General features: G+C 36.7%; 2 protein-coding genes across 5 annotated transcripts; both read left to right on the top strand.

Annotated features, from left to right (window-relative positions):
- The first annotated feature begins 2,870 nt into the window (after nt 1–2,870).
- On the top strand, nt 2,871–3,903 carry LOC116001748 (ATP-citrate synthase beta chain protein 1-like). The gene is made up of 3 exons (XM_031241684.1): nt 2,871–3,005; nt 3,098–3,382; nt 3,493–3,903. Exons 1-3 carry the CDS (start codon nt 2,965–2,967, stop codon nt 3,566–3,568), a joined length of 402 nt encoding a protein of 133 aa, XP_031097544.1. The 5' UTR covers nt 2,871–2,964; the 3' UTR covers nt 3,569–3,903.
- A 4,203-nt stretch (nt 3,904–8,106) lies between these two features.
- LOC116001820 (phytochrome B-like) lies at nt 8,107–13,312 on the top strand. Of its 4 annotated transcripts, none has more exons than XR_004094300.1 (5): nt 8,109–10,408; nt 10,672–11,479; nt 11,936–12,229; nt 12,807–13,093; nt 13,259–13,312. XR_004094300.1 is itself a non-coding variant. In XM_031241771.1 (5 exons), the coding sequence occupies exons 2-5, from the start codon at nt 9,085–9,087 to the stop codon at nt 13,021–13,023; spliced, it is 2,643 nt and encodes an 880-aa protein (XP_031097631.1). In that variant the 5' UTR covers nt 8,740–8,857; nt 8,925–9,084; the 3' UTR covers nt 13,024–13,279. The 4 variants fall into 4 exon arrangements, 3 of the variants coding, with proteins under 3 accessions (XP_031097630.1, XP_031097629.1, XP_031097631.1); XM_031241771.1 differs by having other exon boundaries at nt 8,740–8,857; nt 8,925–10,408; nt 12,807–13,279; XM_031241769.1 differs by having other exon boundaries at nt 12,807–13,279.
- The last annotated feature ends 28 nt before the right edge of the window (nt 13,313–13,340 follow it).

Genomic DNA, 13,340 nt, shown 5'->3' with positions numbered 1-13,340 from the left:
TGATATACATTCATGGAATATGATCCTATGATATATGCCTATATTCATGGAATATGTTGTTTTGGTAAAAGCACATGGTGTTTTAGGTACCATTTTGAAGATAATAGTATTCCGTACTAAATTATTTGCTCTAGTATAGTGTGTTCAGTTGGGAAAGTGAATGAATGCCAATATGTAAATTATATTATTATATACCTATGTAATTTAAAAAAAAAATGATGGTATAGTAGCCCATGGATATTTTATTTCCAAGTCACGTGGAAAACAAAATACCACCTTTAGGCCTTAAAATTTCTTTTTTCATTTTTCAACTTTCATGAGCTTCACTTTCAATGAAAAATGTTTTTCATCCAACCATACAACATTACAACATAAAACAAAATTTTTCTCCACTTTAAAAAAAAATATTTATCGAAAAATATTTTCCAGCTAATCAAACATCCTCAGAGGTGCAAAAGAGTCTACTTGAGTTCAAACTTGGAACTTGGGCCTACCCAAGTTTGAACTCAGAGTTTATAAGGTTTGAGTTAAATTTGATTAACTCAAAATGAGTTCCTTTCTCTTTCTCTCTCTATATACTCTATTATATATATAGAGAGAGAGAATTACTTGATGAGTAGTCAAAAGTTATAAACTCAAATTTAGTTTCATTACTAAATTTAGTCAATTCAAATTCATATTGAGTTCGAGTTTGATCAAATTTGAACTAAGTTTTGACCGAACGGTTTGATTGATGGTTTCTACATACTCTTGAGATTATAATTAGTATATTTTACGGTTTCATAAGGTAAACTTTAAAAAAAATAAAGAATGAAGAATAAAATTAAAAAATAAAAAATAAAAATTAGAGAATTGAAGTAAACGTTAACTTTAGAGATGGGAAATGAATTGGGAAGGGGCAGGGCGGGTAGGTGTAAAAGCTGATTGGACGGGCGGCCAGGGAATAATAGTACAAGGTGATAACGGGATGATGGTTGAAGGAAGAAATGTGAAATGGGGGGTCCAATTAGGGTGTGCACTTCACGTGGGAGATAACGTGACCTGACCTCACTTGCCCCCCCACCATTTTGGATTAAGATAACCAATACATCCTTTTCTTTTTCAATTCAATTCTTATGCTAAACATTATGACTTGTGTACGAGGTTGCTTTTCATCTGACATGTGTGCTCGAATAATTCCATGTGCTAAATCTGGATTTATTACATCTTGCAATCTTACTTGGATGTATTATAGTTTGTAGCAAAAATAAAATCAAATATGTTGTCAAAGACCTTGTGGTCAAGTGGCACCCGGTGTCCCAGTTTCTCAGTGGAGTCAACTGTTGACTCAGTTTGGTAAATATTTGTATTGCCGTGAATAATGTTCCTGGGGCGACATATTCCGTTGTTTGGTAAATATTTGTATTGCCGTGAATAATGTTCCTGCAGATGATTTATTATGTTCCTGGGGCGACATATTCCGTTGTTTGGTAAATATTTGTATTGCCGTGAATAATGTTCCTGGGGATGACTTATTCCTTTTAGAGGGGAATAGCTATTACTAGTTTTTTTTTTTGTTTCGCGAGTTTATTTTAGCAATATTTATTTGACCTTTGATACATAGATGGATCCACATTATCTAAAGATGATGGCCCTAGTGTAATGAACCCACCAGACATGGGTAAAAAAATGATAATCAAAACCGCAAATGAACTTGACATGTTTTATTTTCTTGCATTCTAAGCTAACGTGTCTGGTTTTGGATAAGCTTAGGATATATCAAAGGTTATTTTTCCATTAAGACGTATATATAATAATAGACTAAACACACATCAATTTTATACATGGAATGATCGATAATATAGTACATCAAACTATATATCATTTCAATAATCTAATAAGCCAAAATTAAAATTTCTGATTTTCTTGTCAAGGTTATTTGATATTTAACCTTTTAATAAATTAATTGTATGTGACGCCTTAACATTATGTATATGGGACAGTTACACCTAAAATTAAATGATATGTTGTTAAATTGAATACATACATACTATATCATACTTAAACAATAATGCCTTTATTCATGATAGAAATATATATCACCTCAATATGTACATATGCTCAATAATAAGTCATAGAAAATTAACTTGATTTTTTCTCATGTAGTTTGTGTGCTCTATTATATTACACAGTATCAAAGTTTATCTATTATATATATACCATTAAATAGTGCCTACGAGGTCCTCATCATTAAAAAAAAAAAACTTGATTTAACCAAAAAGATAATTATTAATCCTTTTTTTAGTACTGATAGTTTTGTCAATCCACTAAAAACCGGATATAAATGTATGAAAATAGTAGTATTATTGCTCAGACCACTAGACTTAAAAAAAAATACCTAAAAAGCCTAAAATATTGACCTAAATAATAAACAAATAATACAAACTCCAAACTAGAGCTATATAAATCTTTGCCAAACATCATCGACAATACCAACAAAAATTATCATCTTCAAACTCCTAGTGTTTGACCGTAATTCCGTAAATATGTAGACTAAATATAAAAAATCGTAGTAAATAGTCATCTAATCAACACACGTATTAATCTCTTGAACGGTATTTTTCATTCAATTATTCATTTTTTTTCCAAACATTTACTATGTATTTTCATATGGTATTAATTCCATATGGACCCTCACCATCACTATTTAATCTCTTGCGTCTTCACGCAACTTGGGATCTGTGACATAGAAAAGTTCTGCTCAAACACCTCATTTGAAATGGGACATCATATCGGGCCCCACCCCAACTGCGGACTAAATTGTAACTGCGGGCCCACGCACCCCCCCTCCCCCCACCCCCCCCCCCCCCCCCCCCACCCACANAGAGGAGTTCAGAATTCATCTCCTTTACCCTTTGAAATTCTCATAATTCACCACTGTGCTCATGTTTGCAGGGTCTTACACCTTATGAATTTGTGGAAAGCATGAAGAAGAAGGGCATTCGAGTGCCAGGAATTGGTCACAGGTACAAAGATATTTGCAATTGTAACCCTTGCTTGCTTTGGTATGCAATTAAAAACTCTTTATCATACTGAATTTTTATATCTTCTGTTATAGGATAAAGAGAGGTGACAACAGAGATAAGAGAGTGGAACTGCTTCAACGTTATGCCCGTGAAAATTTCCCTTCTGTGAAGTACATGGAATACGCAGTTCAGGTTGAAACTTACACCCTCTCAAAGGCAAACAACCTAGTCCTCAACGTTGATGGGGCCATTGGATCACTATTCTTGGATCTCCTAGCTGGCAGCGGAATGTTCACTAAGCCCGAAATTGATGAAATTGTTGGGATTGGTTACCTGAATGGGCTCTTTGTCCTCGCCCGTTCCATTGGTCTCATCGGGTGAGTTCATCAAAACTTTTAACTCTCACACCTTTTCCTCCCCACAAAATTCATGTTAAAAATTCACAACTATCGAATACTTAATTAATCTCGCCCTTCTTTAATCTCAGGCACACATTTGACCAGAAGAGATTGAAGCAACCTCTATACCGCCACCCATGGGAAGACGTTCTCTACACCAAGTGAAGAGCCCTCGTCCCAATACAAGAACATTCATTCCAAAAATTTGGTTAGCCATCTGTTGTGTCAAGTATTTCCCGTGTTAGACCAGTGTCTATACTTGTAATAGCTGCTGCATGCTTTGCTTTTGACTATTTCCTTTCGGATTTTGTAAACTCCTCTCGCAAAAAGAGTACTCTCCATTTTCGTTTATTATGATCATCAGTTTTCCATTCTGAAATTGTTCCTGAGGTTCCATATATTCAGGAAAGAAATAGCATTTCCATTATTGTCCCACAAATCAAAGAATGTAGCTGTGTTTGGTGTTCTATTCATGATTTTTGTCTTTTGTTCTTGTTCAATGATATACATTCATGGAATATGATCCTATGATATATGCCTATATTCATGGAATATGTTGTTTTGGTAAAAGCACATGGTGTTTTAGGTACCATTTTGAAGATAATAGTATTCCGTACTAAATTATTTGCTCTAGTATAGTGTGTTCAGTTGGGAAAGTGAATGAATGCCAATATGTAAATTATATTATTATATACCTATGTAATTTAAAAAAAAAATGATGGTATAGTAGCCCATGGATATTTTATTTCCAAGTCACGTGGAAAACAAAATACCACCTTTAGGCCTTAAAATTTCTTTTTTCATTTTTCAACTTTCATGAGCTTCACTTTCAATGAAAAATGTTTTTCATCCAACCATACAACATTACAACATAAAACAAAATTTTTCTCCACTTTAAAAAAAAATATTTATCGAAAAATATTTTCCAGCTAATCAAACATCCTCAGAGGTGCAAAAGAGTCTACTTGAGTTCAAACTTGGAACTTGGGCCTACCCAAGTTTGAACTCAGAGTTTATAAGGTTTGAGTTAAATTTGATTAACTCAAAATGAGTTCCTTTCTCTTTCTCTCTCTATATACTCTATTATATATATAGAGAGAGAGAATTACTTGATGAGTAGTCAAAAGTTATAAACTCAAATTTAGTTTCATTACTAAATTTAGTCAATTCAAATTCATATTGAGTTCGAGTTTGATCAAATTTGAACTAAGTTTTGACCGAACGGTTTGATTGATGGTTTCTACATACTCTTGAGATTATAATTAGTATATTTTACGGTTTCATAAGGTAAACTTTAAAAAAAATAAAGAATGAAGAATAAAATTAAAAAATAAAAAATAAAAATTAGAGAATTGAAGTAAACGTTAACTTTAGAGATGGGAAATGAATTGGGAAGGGGCAGGGCGGGTAGGTGTAAAAGCTGATTGGACGGGCGGCCAGGGAATAATAGTACAAGGTGATAACGGGATGATGGTTGAAGGAAGAAATGTGAAATGGGGGGTCCAATTAGGGTGTGCACTTCACGTGGGAGATAACGTGACCTGACCTCACTTGCCCCCCCACCATTTTGGATTAAGATAACCAATACATCCTTTTCTTTTTCAATTCAATTCTTATGCTAAACATTATGACTTGTGTACGAGGTTGCTTTTCATCTGACATGTGTGCTCGAATAATTCCATGTGCTAAATCTGGATTTATTACATCTTGCAATCTTACTTGGATGTATTATAGTTTGTAGCAAAAATAAAATCAAATATGTTGTCAAAGACCTTGTGGTCAAGTGGCACCCGGTGTCCCAGTTTCTCAGTGGAGTCAACTGTTGACTCAGTTTGGTAAATATTTGTATTGCCGTGAATAATGTTCCTGGGGCGACATATTCCGTTGTTTGGTAAATATTTGTATTGCCGTGAATAATGTTCCTGCAGATGATTTATTATGTTCCTGGGGCGACATATTCCGTTGTTTGGTAAATATTTGTATTGCCGTGAATAATGTTCCTGGGGATGACTTATTCCTTTTAGAGGGGAATAGCTATTACTAGTTTTTTTTTTTGTTTCGCGAGTTTATTTTAGCAATATTTATTTGACCTTTGATACATAGATGGATCCACATTATCTAAAGATGATGGCCCTAGTGTAATGAACCCACCAGACATGGGTAAAAAAATGATAATCAAAACCGCAAATGAACTTGACATGTTTTATTTTCTTGCATTCTAAGCTAACGTGTCTGGTTTTGGATAAGCTTAGGATATATCAAAGGTTATTTTTCCATTAAGACGTATATATAATAATAGACTAAACACACATCAATTTTATACATGGAATGATCGATAATATAGTACATCAAACTATATATCATTTCAATAATCTAATAAGCCAAAATTAAAATTTCTGATTTTCTTGTCAAGGTTATTTGATATTTAACCTTTTAATAAATTAATTGTATGTGACGCCTTAACATTATGTATATGGGACAGTTACACCTAAAATTAAATGATATGTTGTTAAATTGAATACATACATACTATATCATACTTAAACAATAATGCCTTTATTCATGATAGAAATATATATCACCTCAATATGTACATATGCTCAATAATAAGTCATAGAAAATTAACTTGATTTTTTCTCATGTAGTTTGTGTGCTCTATTATATTACACAGTATCAAAGTTTATCTATTATATATATACCATTAAATAGTGCCTACGAGGTCCTCATCATTAAAAAAAAAAAACTTGATTTAACCAAAAAGATAATTATTAATCCTTTTTTTAGTACTGATAGTTTTGTCAATCCACTAAAAACCGGATATAAATGTATGAAAATAGTAGTATTATTGCTCAGACCACTAGACTTAAAAAAAAATACCTAAAAAGCCTAAAATATTGACCTAAATAATAAACAAATAATACAAACTCCAAACTAGAGCTATATAAATCTTTGCCAAACATCATCGACAATACCAACAAAAATTATCATCTTCAAACTCCTAGTGTTTGACCGTAATTCCGTAAATATGTAGACTAAATATAAAAAATCGTAGTAAATAGTCATCTAATCAACACACGTATTAATCTCTTGAACGGTATTTTTCATTCAATTATTCATTTTTTTTCCAAACATTTACTATGTATTTTCATATGGTATTAATTCCATATGGACCCTCACCATCACTATTTAATCTCTTGCGTCTTCACGCAACTTGGGATCTGTGACATAGAAAAGTTCTGCTCAAACACCTCATTTGAAATGGGACATCATATCGGGCCCCACCCCAACTGCGGACTAAATTGTAACTGCGGGCCCACGCACCCCCCCTCCCCCCACCCCCCCCCACCACCATTACAAAATGTATGGTTTTCGTATGCTCTGATGTACTCATGTACAAATCTCATTGTGAAGCACCAATAATGCAACCAAATTCATATTATTTGATGTGATTTCAACTATATATATAATTTAAATTAAATGAGTTTGACAATAATTTGCGCGATTTACGGGTTACACATATAATTTACTCAATGCATACTCTCATATAATGATGATAAAATTTCAATATTAATATACAGTATTATGGGCTAAAAAAGGGTGAACGAATGGGTTGAACATAATTATTGAACTAATATCCTACATAATTAAGTCGAAAGAAGTATATTGATAGTGCGATTTAATTCTCCTGTGTGATTTACATGACATGCACATCCTCAGATAGTGACGATAGGTTGTTCCCTAGGATTTAGTGTAGTAGGTTCGTAGCCTGAGATAAAGGTATGACTAGAGGCGACAATGAGGACTAGGATTTGACCGCATCCGCAAAGACTTTAGGAGCATGGTCTTGTGGGCTTAAGATTAGTCTAGCGAAGTTAGGATCACCTAAGTTTATGTATGTGTGTGTGTGTGTGTGTGTGTGAGTGAGTGTGTGTGAGATCACATGTATGTGTGTGTGAGGTCTCTAGGTAAAATATGCGAATTAATCATAGTCATTGATCTTGCCAAAATCAACTGCCCAGAATGAACATAAATAAATAAAAACAGTGACGTTATCGTAATTTTGCGTATTGTTGAAAGCTTAAGAGGCGTATTTTCAAAGCTTGAGGTGCGTCATTTTAACACTTAAGGCGCGTCATCAATTCTACACTTAGAAATTTAAGGTGCGTCATCAGTTCTACACTTGAAAACTTAACGTGTGTAATTGTAAAGCTTAAGGTGCATCAGTTATACATTTAAGGTGCATAAGTTCTACATTTAATGTGCGTCATTTTAACACTTAAGTGTATCATTTTAACATTTAAGATGTGTCATTTTAACACTTAAGGTACGTCATTTTAATATTTAAGGTGTGTCATTTTAACACTTAAAGTGCGTCATTCAACACTTAGCTTTTGTATTTCTAAGAAACACATTTTTTTAGATTTTTATTAATTTGAACCGTTGATCTAGATTTAATCACCTAGTCAAATTTCACCTTGTGTTTCACTATATATATATATATATATATATATAAAGGTACAAAGCTACCTCTAACCACATTAAATAATACTTGGTATAAGATCTCATAAAAAATATTTGAGAAAAAGGTCCCATTATTAAAGTAGGAATAAAAGTCAAAGGAAGAAAAATAAAATAAAATAAAAAACAAAAGAAACAAAGAAAACATAGGACAAAACGAACTCACTCTGAGAAGAAATTATTAAAGAGACCGAAGCTCGAAGATCCACGATCCACGCCATACAAAATACTCTCTAAAAGCTACTCTTCTTCTTCTTCTTCTTCACTTAAACAGAGATGAATTTCTCCTCCATCACAGTTTTCAACCTAAATTCTCCATGGATCATTTGAAAGAAATTACTTAGAGAAAAAAATAGTAATCCGCGGCGGAGCGAACAAGGAAGGAATTCCGATAGAGTATGGCGGGCTCAGGGACAGGGAGTAGTAGTAAGAGGTTTATTGAGCACCAGAGTTCTTCAGCTCAAATTGCTCAATCTTCAGGTACGAGTAACTCTAATAATCGCTATCCTGTAAGCAAGGCGGTAGCGCAGTACACTGAGGATGCTAGGCTCCACGCGGTTTTTGAGCGGTCCGGCGGGACGGGGAAGTCGTTTGATTACTCTGAATCAGTAAAGGTCGCGACTCCTTTTGTAGCGGAGCAGCAAATCGCTGCGTACCTGTCCAACATTCAGAGGGGAGGTCACATACAGCCTTTTGGGTGTATGATTGGCGTGGAGGAAGGGAGTTATCGCGTGATTGCGTATAGCGAGAATGCACGCGAGGTGCTTGGTTTAATGCCTCAGTCAGTTCCGAGTCTGGATCGGCCGGATATCCTGGGGATTGGGGTGGATGTGAGGACGCTTTTCAGGCCTTCGAGCTCGGTGTTGCTCCAACGGGCGTTTGGAGCGCAGGAGATCACGTTGCTGAACCCTATTTGGGTTCACTCCAAGAATTCCGGTAAGCCTTTTTACGCGATTTTACATAAGATTGATGTTGGCATTGTGATTGACTTGGAGCCTGCTAGGAGTGAGGACCCTGCTCTGTCCATAGCCGGGGCTGTGCAGTCACAGAAGCTCGCCGTGAGGGGCATTTCGCGCTTGCAGTCGCTTCCCGGTGGGAATATTAAGCATCTTTGTGATGTTGTGGTTGAGTGTGTGAGGGAGTTAACCGGGTATGATCGAGTTATGGTGTATAAGTTTCATGAGGATGAGCATGGGGAGGTTTTGGCTGAGAGCAAAAGACCAGATTTAGAGCCTTATATTGGGCTGCACTATCCAGCTACTGATATTCCTCAAGCCTCCAGGTTTTTGTTTAAACAAAACAGGGTTAGGATGATTGTCGATTGCAATGCCACTCCGGTACGTGTTATTCAGGATGAATCACTAAAGCAGCCGTTGTGTTTAGTTGGTTCGACTCTACGGGCTCCTCATGGTTGCCATGCCCAGTACATGGCCAATATGGGGTCCATTGCCTCGTTAACTCTCGCAGTTATTGTAAATGGGAACGAAGATGAAGGTGTTGGAGGGAGGAATTCGATGAGGCTATGGGGTTTGGTTGTAGGCCATCACACTTCGGCTAGGAGTATTGCATTCCCCCTTCGTTCTGCCTGTGAGTTTCTTATGCAGGCCTTTGGGCTCCAATTGAATATGGAATTGCAATTGGCATCACAATTGGCAGAAAAACATGTGTTAAGGACACAAACACTGTTGTGTGACATGCTTCTAAGGGACTCCGCCACTGGGATTGTTACCCAGAGCCCTAGTATAAGGGATCTCGTGAAATGTGATGGGGCTGCATTGTACTATAAGGGCAAATACTATCCTTTAGGCGTGACACCTACTGAAGACCAGATAAAGGATATAGCTGAGTGGTTATTGACTTACCATGGAAACTCGACAGGTTTGAGCACTGATAGTTTGGCTGATGCAGGGTACTCTGGTGCAGCTTCACTTGGTGATGCAGTTCGTGGGATGGCTGTTGCCTATATAACATCAAAAGATTTCTTGTTCTGGTTTCGGTCCCACACTGCAAAAGAGATTAAGTGGGGTGGTGCTAAGCATCATCCACAGGATAAAGATGATGGACAAAGGATGCACCCTCGATATTCATTCAAGGCATTTTTAGAAGTAGTTAAGAGACGTAGTTTGCCATGGGAGAACGCAGAAATGGATGCAATTCACTCTTTGCAGCTTATTCTACGCGATTCTTTTAAGGATGCTGAGGCAAGCAATTCTAAGGCTGTTGTGCATGCTCCGCCAGGAGAATTGGAATTGCAAGGAATGGATGAGCTGAGCTCTGTTGCCAGAGAAATGGTTAGATTGATAGAAACTGCAACCACTCCGATATTTGCTGTAGATGCTGAAGGACACATAAATGGATGGAATGCGAAAGTTGCCGAGTTGGTGGGGTTGCCAGTTGAAGAAGCAATGGGAAAGTCATTAGTTCATGATCTTGTTCATATAGAATCACAAGAAACCACTGCGAAGCTTTTGTTTAATGCTTTAAGAGGTTATCTCTTTCTGTCTATGTTTAATTTATTTGGCTATACCATATCATATAATCCTTATGCAGTTTCTTTGGACCCCATTGATTCTAAAACTAACTTTATTTTTCACCACATCTGAAATGCAAAACCACATTTCACCCATTGGTTCTTTAATTTGAGTTTTCGCTGAACTTTAAAGTGATGTTGAAGCATGTTCGTCTTATCATTGTGGCTAAATTTTAGGAGTGTTCATAGAATTGGCTAATCGTATGGCTAAATATTGCAGGTTATGAAGATAGGAATGTAGAGATCAAGTTGAAAACATTTGGCACTGAGCAACATACAAAAGCCGTTTTTGTGGTGGTCAATGCTTGCTCTAGCAAAGACTGTACAAATAAAATTGTTGGTGTATGTTTTGTTGGGCAAGATGTGACAGAACAGAAAGTTGTAATGGACAAATTTATTCACATACAAAGTGATTACAAGGCAATTGTACATAGCCCCAATCCTCTGATCCCTCCCATATTTGCTTCAGATGAGAACGCTTGTTGCTCTGAGTGGAACATCGCCATGGAAAAGCTTACTGGGTGGAGCAAAGGGGAAATGATAGGGAAGATGTTAATTGGCGAGCTTTTTGGAGGAGTCTGTCGACTCAAGGGTCCAGATGCTATGATGAAATTCATGATCACATTGCATCATGCGATTGGAGGCAAAGATACAGACAAGTTTCCCTTCTACTTTTTTGACCGAAATGGAAAATATGTGCAAACCCTCTTGACCGCAAATAAGAGAGTGAATATGGATGGTCAGATTATTGGAGCCTTCTGTTTCTTGCAGATAGCAAGTCCTGAATTGCTGCAAGCCATCAAAATCCAGAGGCAACAAGAAAACAAGTGGCTCACTAAGTCAAAAGTGATGGCATATATCTGCCAGGAAATTAAGAATCCACTGAATGGTATACGCTTTACAAGTTCTTTATTAGAGGCAACAAATTTGACAGAACATCAAAAGCAGTTTCTGGAGACTAGCGCCGCTTGTGAGAAGCAGATGTCGAAGATTTTAAGGGATGCTGGTCTGGAAAACATTGAAGATGGGTAAATTTCTCTTTATTGATTATGCTTGCTAGTAAGTGCGTTTAAATCAAAACGCTTTTCATTTATGACCTAACTTCTAATATATCGAGAACTTGTGGGTACATCTTTTTTTTTTTGGGGTGCGAGGGAAACCCGCAATCACTACCCGAGGCTGTGCACTAAGTAAACCCCACCTTGTGACCCTAGTCGGCAAAGGATCATAAAGAAGTAAACCAGCCTAGGTTGCCCATAGCTGATCTGCTCAAACCAAGGCGGCTGGAATTTGAACTCGTGACCTTGTGGAAACAAGTTTCTATCTTTAGCCAGCTTAGCTAGGATTACCCCACTTGTGGGTACATCTTAGATGGTGGAGATGGTGTGTTTGGCGTGCACGGGGGGCTACTGTATCTGTAAAATATCTGGAGTAAAGAGGCGCTTTATTTCTACAAGATTGACTAACGTTTAGTGTTTTGACAGTTCACTGGAGCTAGAGAAAGAAGAGTTTCATTTTGGGAGTGTTATAGACGCTATTGTCAGCCAAGTAATGCTCTTGCTGAGAGAAAGAGGTCTGCAATTTATGCTGGACATTCCAGACGAAATGAAGACGCTGAAAGTGTATGGTGATCAAGCAAGAATTCAACAGGTGCTGGCAGATTTTTTGCTGAACGTGGTACATCATGCGCCAACTCCAAAAGGATGGGTAAAAATCCAAGTTCGGCCTAGTTTGAGGCAAAGTTCTGATGGAATAACCATAGCGCACGTTGAATTCAGGTGAGGTTGACTGTAACATTGGCTCCTTCCTTTTCGTTGAGTTTAACTGTCATATTGTTGGAGTGAACTACATCTACTGCTATCCCTTGCCTCCTTCATTTAGAGAATACATACTTAAGTCATGACAATAGGAGAGCAAAAAAATGATATAAGTGTGGTCGTGGAATGTAATTTCTTGTTAAAATTTCTTCCAACAAATCTTGATATGACTATGTATCTGCATACATAGCACAAGGAAACTTATATAAGGAATCTAGATCCCTTGGATGGCTAGACATAGAACTTATCGAGTATAGCTTACATGTGTACACCAATTAGTTAGATTAAGAAGGCAAAAAGAAGTATAAGTGTAAAGGTTACTAGAATGGTAAAGCCGTAAAGTTAACAAAGTTATGGATCACATTTCTTGTTTTCTGCCTGTATCGTAAGTTACAGTTACATTTCTTTTACAAGCTATAAAGTCAGTTTAAGTCAAAAAATTTCTGCCATAAAAACTGAAGAGTTTGATTTCAGCAATTGGGACTACTTTCCCCTTCGTGGTTCGACTAGTCACCTGTTTTAATTTTTCTTGAAAAAGGTTTATCTGCCCAGGCGAAGGCCTTCCTTCAGCGCTGATCCAGGACGTGTTCCACAACAGTGAATGGGAAACTCGGGAAGGATTAGGGCTGAGTATGTGCAGGAAAATAGTGACACTCATGAATGGAGAAGTGCGGTATGTAAGAGAAGCAGAAAGGTGTTATTTCCTAGTTATCCTCAAGCTGCCCGTGCCCACAAGTGGCTCAAAAAGCGGTTGATAGGATAGTAGCGGGAGTAATGGGATCCTTAAGTGTAGAGTTTTGGAACAAAGGTTCTCCTCACACCAAGGTGAGTTAGAGTGTCGTTCTAATGTTGCTAAGTCGAGCTGTTTCAGAAATGTGTTCATCTGTAACAACTGTGTAACTGTAGAGGAAATTTTCCCCACTTTTGTTTCTTCTGTAGACTCAACTTTGTACAGTTTATGATTTATGATCCCCTCTGCATTTCCTGCAGATTGGACTTTTTCCCATGGTCTACCGAGCAAAAAATAAAAAAATAAAAAAAAGGTAATAAGATACTTTTTTGTTGTTGTCTA

The sequence above is a fragment of the Ipomoea triloba genome, chromosome 13, assembly GCF_003576645.1.
Source record: "Ipomoea triloba cultivar NCNSP0323 chromosome 13, ASM357664v1".
Classification (NCBI taxonomy): Eukaryota; Viridiplantae; Streptophyta; class Magnoliopsida; order Solanales; family Convolvulaceae; genus Ipomoea; species Ipomoea triloba.
This window is presented reverse-complemented; position numbering and strand designations above follow the sequence as displayed.